At 30.8% G+C, this 12211-nt stretch overlaps 1 protein-coding gene across 1 annotated transcript; it reads right to left on the bottom strand.

The window, feature by feature from the left end:
• Positions 1 to 2083: 2083 nt before the first annotated feature.
• On the bottom strand, positions 2084 to 8805 carry LOC124360835. Its single transcript, XM_046814776.1, has 3 exons — positions 8647 to 8805; positions 3260 to 3454; positions 2084 to 2507 (listed from the first exon to the last, which is right to left on the bottom strand). Exons 1-3 carry the CDS (start codon positions 8720 to 8722, stop codon positions 2149 to 2151), a joined length of 630 nt encoding a protein of 209 aa, XP_046670732.1. The 5' UTR covers positions 8723 to 8805; the 3' UTR covers positions 2084 to 2148.
• Between the last annotated feature and the right edge of the window lie 3406 nt (positions 8806 to 12211).

Genomic DNA, 12211 nt, shown 5'->3' with positions numbered 1-12211 from the left:
ATATAAAAATTAAGAAAGTATATAGATTTTTTAAATAATGCAACAATATTAGGCTATAATATAAATTTTAATTCAATCTTATTATTTCAGTATTGGTAAGAAATATTCCGTGTTAGGAAATTATGTGTAGAATTGAAATGATCAGTTTGGGTAAAGTCGTATGTTAATGTACCTGTACACACTTTAAAATAATAACTTCATCATTTAGTCTGACACCGTGTATTACTCGTAATTTTCATATTACTGTACATAGGAAATTAAAACAAAAATAAACAGAAAAAGTAGTTTTTATTTCTTCAATAAGCAAATTTGTACTCATGGTATGAAAGTTAATATTATCTACTTGGAGTCTCTAACCAATTAAAATTTTCATCATAGTTAAATAATCAATATTATTCAAACGTAATCTTAAATTAAATGGACTATTGTATTGTTTATTGATGATGCAGTTAATTATTTTACAATATTTTTTCTACTATCACTGGTAATATTTTACTTAATCTGTATTATAAATAAAATTAAAAATTCAACCGCCAAAACAAAGTTTAAACTTCATAATGGTAACGTATATATACTTGATTTATTTAATATTAATCAATATTTATAATACCGTAAGTAATGAGGATTTGCTAAAAATTACAAAGAGAACAGGTTCAAACCTCAGAAAATTTCAAATTATGTAGCTTGCTTTGTGTTTATATAAATACTTTAAACACATAAAAATAATGCATATAAAATGTTATTTGTGTGTAATATATTAATTTTGTTAAATTAAACCTAATTAATTCGTAAAGTAATAGTAAAATGGAAATAAAAAACTTAGTCAATAAGGTGTCACAATTTCCTTTTGCTACCAAAAATATGTTAAAATAATCCTTTTGTGTATCAAACCAGTTGCCTGTTTGAATTAGTTGCTTGTTTTCCATTTCATTTCCAGCTGATAATGAAATAAAGCATAGACCTCAAATTTTTCTTAGAACCTCAGCAAACCCTATTATGTAACATTTGAGTACCATATTATTACCTTGTTGTACTATGTATTTAATAAACAATAATAATTTCAGCTTTTTCGTTTTCTTACATGTTATTTCGCTATTCTTATTTTAATCAAAGGTTATTCAATGAAAGAGAGTTCAATAATTAATGGACTTGTTGGCAAAACTAAGTTTTAAATTAATAGCCAATAAAAATAATTTATTCAAATAAATAAATGTTCGACGTGACAAATAACTGTAATATTGTAGAATTACCTTTTTAGATAAAGGGTCATTTCATTAGATGTAGTATATTTTGTAATTTATAAGAGTACTGCGTTATAACATTCCACTTAGTGCTGCTAGAGAATGTATGATGAGCAATGCTGTTAAGTTGACACAGGTGTCGCTATGAGTATATAGGTGCATTATTACAATGTTGGGTGATAACTACCTAGCCCTCATCACACCGTACGTTTTAAATTATTAAATACTTAAAAGATCTAGTTAAACATACTATAGCAGTAAACAGGGGGTATTTTTATATGGTTAAAAGTAATCAAAATTGGTTTAGTAGCTTTGTTGTTACACTTACATAAAAAAAGTGTTTTAATATCAAAGCACAATAAAAGCATATTAATTTTTATTATTGTTTTCCTAGTTAATACGAAGGTTTCTCAATGGTGGTCGTGTTTCAGACAACAGAAAGTACATTGCGATCTACATCATATAAAAGTAAAGAATAGGATTACGATTTGGTTTATTATATATTGACACTAATATGTACATATCGTAACATACAAAATAATTTTCTACATGTGTTGTCTAATAAAACAAAGGTTGGTTGAAAAATTTATTAGTAAAACCTGCCACTTTTTTGCACGTAGGAATCATTACTTAAAGCAACATTATTTTTTTACTGTTTTTTTAATCGATTGGTCCATATGTTTAGTTTTTTTTTCAATGGTCCGATACTGTAAACAACAAATAAAAGTCGAATCAACAATCGCATTGTCGTCAACAGCGTATTTATGAATCTGCATACACAAAGAAGTCAGAATAAAATATTTTACTAAAAGCAAGGAATACATAGGACATCAACATAGAAATTTCACATGAATTATTTTTATTACTCAAAATTACTTTCTTCGCAGTGTACAATATGTAGGTTCATCTACTTATTTGGAACTGGGACGTTTTTGAAGAGGTTGTCAGAGTTATTTTTCTCCTTGCGTTTCCTATAACAGGAAGACACTTCCAGCAAGATAAGGACGCACAGTAGCAGGACAATGAGGAACCCTAAGTAGTACTGGAAACTCCAGGAATCGGCTTCCAGTACTCCATGACGTGTATTCACACGGTCAACCGTGACGTCAGCAGAACTTGACAGCAAGGGAGATGAAGTGGTGTCTGGTACAGCTGTAGAGTTAGCGGTCTCATTCCTGTTGTATCCAAAGTATCGGCCAAGGTTCACAATAAAGAACCATACGTGATGTTCTCTGTCGTGCTCTCCACTTTCTTCAGATTCGTAGTCTAGAAAATATGAAATTTGTATATGGTGTATACACATTTAACGCTTCAAATAGAGTATATGCTTATAATTTTGAACATAGAGAATTCATAATAAGTTAACAAAAATCATTCCAACATATATAAATGTTTACTATTTTTAAACATTACCCTATGATAGTAATCCCAATATAATCTGTACTACAGAAGAAGAAGTATGATCTGTTTTTTCCTTGAAGACACCACCCTATAGTTTACAAACTAATTATACAGATGTTTATTTTTAGTTGAAAGTTAGGCCATCAATGGTAATCTAAATTTTGACCACCGTATAGCTCAAAAATATGGATGTTATGTACGGCCTGAAACGGAAGGTAAGCAAGATAACTAAGAACCTGGAACCCATTCAACATGATAGCTTTAACAACATGTATTTAAGCTACACCGTTAAGGTACCGTTAGTTTAATGTACTATTTAAAAGTAGCGCTAAAAGAAAGAAATAAACACTAATTTTTAAGGAAATATTCTAATATATGATAAAGTAAAACTCGCGGTTCTTGAAAAATATAGTGTTGCTACATATTTCCGCAATACTGCAGCACTTTTAGTACGTTAAGCCTATACAATCGGAATTCAGATCTTACTCGAAAACTGTATGCTCTCATCTGCTAAAAGCTCCTATTACGTAAATATGTCTTATCTTATCTGGACATCTTATCTTCTATTTTCAACCTGAACTTTTGTAGTGAATAAGGATTTAATGTAGGATCCATACCAGTTGGTGAAGGTGGTGTTTCCGTGGTGGGTGGGTCTACGGGCTCCTTGTGCAGTTCGTTGTGGGACTCCTGTATCGGGGCTCGGCAGAGACAATGGTCCCCCACACAATAGGGCACCCATGAGGTAACACTGCACCTGCTCCTGCATGACACGGATGGGTCACCCATGATACACGCATAGTCGATCGGCGGCACTAAAAATAATATTAATTATTCCTTAGGAATCTATTTTAGATGTTCAATTTCATTTTCTCCCATGGTGATATTTCTATTCCGTATGATTTCGCTTCTCCTTAATACGATGTCAGTGTTGATATTGAGTTTGCACCATAGACATTATTTAGCGATACATCGGGATCTCAAAAAGGGTATTTACTATCAGTAGCTCTGAATTGAGTGCTAATGAATCCTGTGCCTCCGTGAGGTTTGTCAGAAACATGGTAAGGGATAACTTGACCAATAAGTACAGTTTATTAAGATATATGATATTTGGAGTTGGAATAAGAGGCTTCCTTAAAGGTTAAAGAATCAATATAAGACAACGGGAAGCCTTTATTTTTTAACAGAGGAAGCTTCCCTATTTACCGAAATGTCATAACTGACATATAGCACTTTCTTCAGATCATTGCCACAATCTCAGATCATACACGTCATAAATATCCTCACCTAGGAAGCCGCGCAGAAAACTTAAAAAATGTCGTTCCTCAGATTGATATTCTAGCGAAAAAACTATGCATAACAATGGCAACGTAATATTACTTATGCAATAGTCATCATATTCTCTAATAAAAATAGCATAGTCAATATATATTCGGCTAAAGATCTCGCCTAATAATTTAAAATCATTGATACTCAATAGGCTATGCCAATATAGTTGGCGGAAACGTTTTCTTGTCTTTATTAACGAGATACTAATTACTATTTAAGTGTTCAGCAGTAAGAAAACGCAGTTTGAAAAATTATTATTTATAAACCCGATTCCCTATCGTTTGAAAGTTTATAAAATTCTCCATTAGCAATTTAAATATAGAAACAGTTTTATAGGATGGATTTCAAACATTGCATCAACCCAATTGGGAATAAAGTATTATAACCGTTGGAGGGTGCATTACACGAAATATTTACAATTAAAATGAGACTTCCTCAAAGATTCATGAGATCTGAGCCTCTGTAAGTTCATACTCCCTTGCTAAATTCCTCTGATGGTGTAGAGCCTATACGTTTGTAGTATCCAAATGAACAGTATACTTAATAATTAAAGTTATCATATCATTTATTGGAATGAAAGACAGAGGAGCTGCTAGGCATTTATATCTTTATATCTTCCATTTTTATCATAGGTGTCATGAAGCTAGCCATGCGTCCTGAGCTTACAAAGAGATGCATCCTAGAATGGACATGTGATGATTAGCCAATTAAAAATCAGTGATTAGCCAGGAATATACCGGGTGAGTTTTTTTAAAGTGATCCAATAGCTAACTTTTTAATTATACTACTTAGCACCACACTTTAAATTTGGAACTTGCTCAATTTTAAGTTTCATTCAGGGATCCACTTTCAAATTTTTTGAGGATGGCCGCCATTTTCCAATATGGCGGTCAACTTTAAAATCCTTTATGGAACACCCTGTATTTTATGTTGTTTTTAGATTTTACTCTACAAAATAAGACATTTTCGCTTTTAATAGTTTTTCTATATCTCTAATGGTTCAGGAGCTACATGGACTGGAAGTTTTCATCATCAGTCTGAAAAAATCCGAAAACTTCCAGTCCACGTAGCTCCTGAATCATTAGAGATATTGAAAAACTCTCTAAAGCAAAAATGTATTATTTTTTAGAGTAGAATCTAAAAACAACATAAAATACCTGCGTGTTCCATAAAATATTTTAAAGTTGACCGCCATATTGGAAAATGGCGGCCATCTTCAAAAAATTTGAAAGTGTATCCCTGAGTGAAACTTAAAATTGAGCAAGTTCCAAATTTAAAGTGTGGTGCTAAGTCGTGTAAAGTTAGCTATTGGATCACTTTAAAAAACTCACCCGGTATATGAAGGGCGATACATGTATTATAACTATTATCTGCACAGTTGTATACGACATATGGTCAGTAGCCTACGTGCTGGATATGTATAAAACTCAAGGTCATTCATGATTACCGCCTTAAATAATTTCCAACGTATGACCTATATTGTAAATTTCCGATTGATGTTTCAGATATTTTAAATTTTTTAGAATCTTATTAGTTGCTTAAAATATCATATTACTGTATATCCGTCTTTTAAGCTATTCTAATTTTATATTATGCCTACGCCTTATTTATTATCCTTGAAAGATTTCTTAGTTTTTTTAATTTAAGTGTTGCTGTAATGGTATATAGAGAAAATATTTAAGTTTACGGCCTTACTTATAGGTTTTAAATTTAAAAAAATACAGCAGTCGTGGGACTGCCGATAGAAGTGAAAACGGAACTATTAAGTTGAGAGTAATTAACAATACGTTATAGTAGCAGTTCATCTGTAATTGTAAATGTGACGCGTTTTTAATTTTCCAATTTTAAAATCCACGAAAAAATATTATCAAATAACTAGAAATCTATTTTTACCACGCTAGTAAGATAAATCTTATACCGTAATAATACTCATTTCATGATGAAGAGGTTAAATATTAAAAACATAATTAAAATGAATAATGCTAAATTTTAAATACAAATATTCGTACAAATATTAAATATGTTTAAAAATATATTCGTTGTTTTCATTATTCATTTATAAGTGAGTAAACACCGAGTGAACAACAGTGAGTTGAACACCGTTGTAAATAATACAGTTATTGCTACGGATAAAGTATATAATTGCAATAACAATTAAACCCACAATATTTTTAAAACTAATAAATTAGTTAAATTAACTTGGTTCTTTCGTAAAGGTGTTTTTATTGCACAATAAACTAATTTATTGAGTTAATACGGTATCAGTGAGCCAATGCGCCAACTACAGTTCCGGCAGAAACGTTCACTCATCACTTCATACGCTACTACAGGCTAAACTAAACTTCCAATAAAAAAATGATAAATTACAAAAAAAATATTCATCTATTTTCACACAACTTTCTCGGTGACAAACTTTGTCTGACCAAAAAATTAAAAAAAATCCTCGCTTACTACTTTTTTTTGTCATTGTAAACGCTATGTAAAATGTAAACAATAATCAAAATTATTTCTAAATTTTTTTAATATTTAAAAATGTAACCAATAGATTGCCAATATTAAGAGCTTAAATTTGACGCATCTTACAGAATTGTACGACATTGGCTTCACTTTTAAATCGCGAGAGGAAGCCGTAAAGGTCACTGATTTTCGCAGTCTGTTTTCATACTCCGCCGGGACAGTTTTAACACAGCGAGACGGACTTTTTCATGCAGGTTAGTAGTCCGCGGCCAAGTCTACGGTTAAAAAACACACGAGACTGACTTTTTCATGCAGGTTAGTATCATTAGCATGTCGGTGACGCCAATCGAGGATTTTACCCTCTACCAAAACGCTCAACGCGCCTAAAGAAGTTTTCACTTCAATAAAAATTCACTTAAATAAACAAAATCCAGTACACACAACTTGAACTTCCCACGTGGTCAATTTAACTTTACTTATGTATTCTACACTCTAATACTTAATGTACAACGCGTCACATTTACAATTACAGATGTACTGCTACTATAACGTATTGTTGACGTGACTCACAAAATTATACTTATCCAAAAAGCGTCCAACGCGCACATAATACAGTCAGAAATAGTCGATGTATTAGTGTATACGTGTACACAGGCTACTGCGCGTGCGCTAGTCTGGCTCTCCATAGCTATAGATATAATATTATCATTAGCATATTACATTGCGTAGATTTAGTATTAGGCGTTTAATATATCACAAATAGCACAAAGTGACTAAAATAGAATAAACAAATTTTCCAAAGATTATTAACGTTTCCATGGAAACCACTTGGAATTTTCGATATATTTGTTAGCATGTCGGTGACGAGAACCGAGGATTTTACCCTCTACCAAAACGCTCAACGTGCTTAAAGAAGTTTTCACTTCAATAAAATTAATCTGATAACATTTTTTACATGTATCAGTTCCAACGTTTACGTAACTCATCTCGACATTTTAAAATGTGAGTTATATTATAAGTATATTTGTATTGTGTTTAACCAATACGTCAGCCTAGATTTCCAGATTAACCTTTATGTGTACCTTACTTTTAGAATAATGGTACTCCAGCTTAATAACGCACACTGGCTTACTTCAAATTAAGTGTTGTATGTGCAGTAATTAATTGATAGATAAAATCGGTTTAGATCTTTCTACCATTAAACCAGTTTGATACACTGGTATTACTCAATGTTCATCCTTATAACTACCATAGCTCTAAAATATCAGAAGATTTTAGAGCTGTAGACTTTTTGGAACCGAGACCCACCAGGTATTCTCAGGACTTCCTGGTGTGTAGGAAAAAGTTACAAACCAAAATTTTGTATTGCGATTGCCTGATGTTTATATTCAAGGTAAGTTAAATAGACACTTGTTTATATTTTAATTTAACTTTGATTAAATCAAGACGAATTATTATTCACTGGTTCCAATAAAAATACACAAAGGGAAAACACCTAGGTTCTATGGTTGGCCTTCCTTATTCTCCTCCTAAAAATAAATAAATTATAATATGAGTGTTTTTATTTACCTTATACTATTTCTTACTCGTAATTATAAATATTAATGTAGAATCTTGGAGTATTGGAAACAAAATATTATAATAACCATATGTTATTATAATATGTATTATTAGAAAAATTACATATACTACATATTACTAATATGATTTATTAGTTTGTGAAGTGCTTGATGATGGAATAATTGATTCCGAAAGGCCTTGTGCAAAAATAAAAGTTATATTGGAATATGTTTTATTCATTTATAACAGTGATAGTAAAATATAAATATTAATGTTTGATTTATGTTTGTTATTTATTAAATAATTGGGCGTGCAAATAACTAAGTAACTGATAGAACACCTAACCGATTTTACAATGTCTTAATATTTCTTGCCGCAACTTAAAATATAGTACTACAGTCAATTTATTATAGCTTTATTTTGTGTTTGTAGAATTTTTTCCTCTACACTGCACTGTCATGGACAAACTCAAAATATAATTAATATTGCTTATTAGTCTTAATTAAAATAAATTTGAAACTTCTTCAATCTATACATAAATATTTCTTATTACGTTATCGTAAATAGTTCATTAAGTACTTCATGTATATTTTATATGTACATATCCAGAAATGGATTTTGTGTTTGTGTGTCTATGATTGACATTATTTGTAATGCTCACCCTTGGTAGAAGTTGGTACCGGAGGGTCGCCCAAGGCCACCCCCAGAGCTGCTACAAATACACAAGAGAGGTACATAGTTTACGTGTAACACGTCGACTGACTCTGGTTCAGACTGTCAGTCAGTTGTGAGTGAGTCAGCTGCACAGCTGGTTAAACTTGGAACACCTGCGTAAGGAAACAAGTGGTGGCGTCGCAGTAGAAACTAACAAGTAACAATAGCTTACATGTTAGAACAAAAGTAATGTGGTGCGCATTACATTCCATACGGTGGGGAATATCTTTTATTGCATCACTTTGTAAGAGATGATATCTACAAGGCAATTCATCATACACGATTATAAATATCTTTAAGTGTTTTTTTTGAGTTTCTGCAAAGCCACATGAACACTATTGAGGCATTCGATTATTTAAATGTTTTGGACTCACCTGTGAAGAATGCATATTTACCCAAATAAAATCCTTGTACATTTTAGAATTGTAATTGACAGCAAACGCGTAACATTTTTAATTAATTCCAGCGTCTAGCTCACGAAGACAAGTTCAATTTTATTTAGAATAGACTTCACAGTGTATCAAACAAGTTAAGGCCAGGTTAAAGCGCATGTCTAAGTCTATGTATGTGCATCCTGTTCTATTGTTCGTAAGAGCTGTCAAGCTGTCAAGTCTTACACTTAGTATTTGACATTGAAAGAGGAGGATTTCTTGAAAATTTGATCAGCAATGCTTTTGAATTATATGAATTTGAGATGTGCTTTATGCTTGTGGAATCAATCAGATGATCTCGAATGATATTTGGATTTCTTTTAGAAGTGAAATATAGATATTTTGTGGTACTAATAGAAATGTCCAATTGTAAAAGAGATGTTTGTGGAGAAAAGTTGACAAGAAAGGTTAAGAGTACAGTAACAGTAACATTTTAATTTATTATAATCTTCTAAATTTAAAGTAAAATCAAATTAACAGCAAATTTACAATTTGATTTATAGACTTCTCAAATTGTATAAATTAAAGACTACGGTATGAGCCGAAGACTCTGCACAGTTTGAAACTGGAAAATGAATGACTCGTTTGTATAACTAATTATAAACCTTTTATAGCAAACCTAGAAATGAAACTCAGTTAAGATAAAAAAAGTTCTTTATTTATTCTGAATTTTGACTCATTACTCAAGAGTTCATTGTTATTGCTTATATTATATTATTTTAAGAGTTACACAGTATATTTTACCGGTTCATTAAATTTAACAAGAGAGAAAAAGTTTAAGTACTAATAACTCTGTATGTTTTAATAAATTAAATGTTTTAAGAAATTATGATCCAACTTTAATTCCACAGTAAAAGTTGTATTACAGAATTCGTGCATTTTATTTAAATGTAATAGTTTTTATTTGAAGCGTTATAGCTCATTGCAAGGTTGTAAGAATACCTTAAACTATTTAAGCTTTACTGAGGAAATGGTAAGAAAAGGAATAAAGCGAATGTTTTGTAATTAGATGTTAGTTTATATTCATTTAGTCCCGCAAGGTATTCTGTAATAAGGTTATACATGCATATAGTAGTTATAGTTTAAAATGCTATGCTGCCACATTATAAAGACATAAAAAATAAAAATAAAAAAAATAAACTACAGACAAAGAAGACACAACTAATCTCCCCTCATCTTAACATATTGCCGGGGCTTTAAGGAAAGAAAATTCAATTTTAAAAGTTTAAATTCCCAATTTACTGTGTATTAAATTTTATTATTTATATTATTTTATTATTACATTTTTTTATTTTAATATTTATTTATATAATTTTGTACTACGAATATGTCTCTTAGCTTAAAATCTTTCTTTAGTGCTTAATGCATGCTTTGTAAATATTAAAAAGTTATCACCAGTTAAACAATAGTGTTAAATTTTCAGTAACGGAATATTATTTATTGCATAAAATATATACACGTGAAGAGTTTTGAAAACTTTGGCAAGATTGTCTGGATATTACAGTGAAATATTCAATAGTGTAATAAGTACTTTTATCATCGCTATAAGAAAGGCAGCTTAATATGGCACAAATATATCTGGAAAATAAATCATAGTGGTTTGTTGGAGGCCTTCGCCAATAATTGTAAAGCTTCACGTGGAACACTTAATAACCTCAATTATGAAGGACTAGAAGCCATTATTAGGGATCAGTGGTCGTCGAACGAGAGTAGGGTATAATACCAGGGCTTAATTACGAGGGATCAACCAATTATAAGTTACAAACTTCCAAGACACACAAGTATTACTTTGAGATTTCTTCTTAAAGCTGCAATTAACCTTTCCTGAAGTACCTTTCGGAGTAGTTCACTTAATAATATTTGTACAGTGTAGAGTATACGACTATATAACTGTATTTTTAAACTGTTCACTATTCATATATATATATTGAACTATTGAATACATTTATTAGTGTACGTTTAACTTCAAATAAACGCTTACCAGTCCTTTGTTTAAAGTTTTTTATGATGTTGGATTGTGCATGTATTTTTGGACAGTTACCATCGTTCAGTGATACAAATTTCAGTAACACTACTTTTGTGATCTAAATTCTTTTATCTATCTCAGGCATAAAAATAATCGTAACTAGCACTTAGCTGTAATATATTTAAAAATAAACTAATTAATTATAATAGATAGTTGTGATACGCCTGTCAGGAATCACAATGCTTTAAAACAACTTAGTTGTATGTTATCCACCTGAGGGAGATATCAGATTGCTGGTCTATAAACGTTGAGTTTATGTTTTTTACAACTAAAAAGGGAAAATATCCGAAAAATCATGTTCCCTTTACAATAACAGTCCATGTGGAAGAGTATATCATCAACATATACAGTGAATTTCCTAATTTTATTATACGGTACATTCATTATGACGTCATCATAACATGAAATTCGAGAAAACTATGATAACATTTATTGGCTGAGCTTTAGTGAAGCCTTTAACTGTGTAAAGTGGCATCCTTTCCGTTAATGTCCCTGTAGGGTTGTCAATCAATATGTCTATCTATCGGTCCGCACCATCTTTCGAAAAGAAACTGGTAAAAGATGTAAATGTATATCTTTGAAATTTTGCATGACCATTCATTTCTGTATGAGGAGCATTGAGTTTAATCATAGTGAATATTTTTACTTTTTAATTGTTTGTAACCGTAATGGTAAAGTGAAAATATAAGAATAAATATTTTTTTAACAAATAAAAATGTGAAATTAATACAGGTATCCTAAATATGTTTATTATTTTGTCATAACTTGGACATTTTTGTTTTTGTTATTTTAACAGTGATATGACAGTCAATGTAATGAGTCAGCATGTTAATGCATCATGTTTACAATTATTTAAATGAAGGTTGCATTTGTACATTTAAAATTTTGCCTGAAACTCCAAATCTACATAGACAAGAATGAGTTTATGATTGGTAGATTTGTAAACATGGAATTTGTCTTGGCGTTATTGAAGCCTAGTAACACTTAGGAGGCTGACACAATTTTATTTCTCTTTTGCCTGTTTGGGGGATGTACAAATATATTTTCTATACAAC

This window comes from Homalodisca vitripennis, chromosome 4 (assembly GCF_021130785.1).
Source record: "Homalodisca vitripennis isolate AUS2020 chromosome 4, UT_GWSS_2.1, whole genome shotgun sequence".
Taxonomy (NCBI): Eukaryota; Metazoa; Arthropoda; class Insecta; order Hemiptera; family Cicadellidae; genus Homalodisca; species Homalodisca vitripennis.
This window is presented reverse-complemented; position numbering and strand designations above follow the sequence as displayed.

Coding starts and splice junctions, on each gene's coding strand:
- LOC124360835 (XM_046814776.1), bottom strand. CDS start 8,722: ATGTACCTCTCTTGTGTATTTGTAGCAGCTCTGGGGGTGGCCTTGGGC. Junction 3,455..8,646: donor GGTACCAACTTCTACCAAGG/GTGAGCATTACA, acceptor TATTATTTTTAG/TGCCGCCGATCGACTATGCG. Junction 2,508..3,259: donor AACACCACCTTCACCAACTG/GTATGGATCCTA, acceptor CATATTTTCTAG/ACTACGAATCTGAAGAAAGT.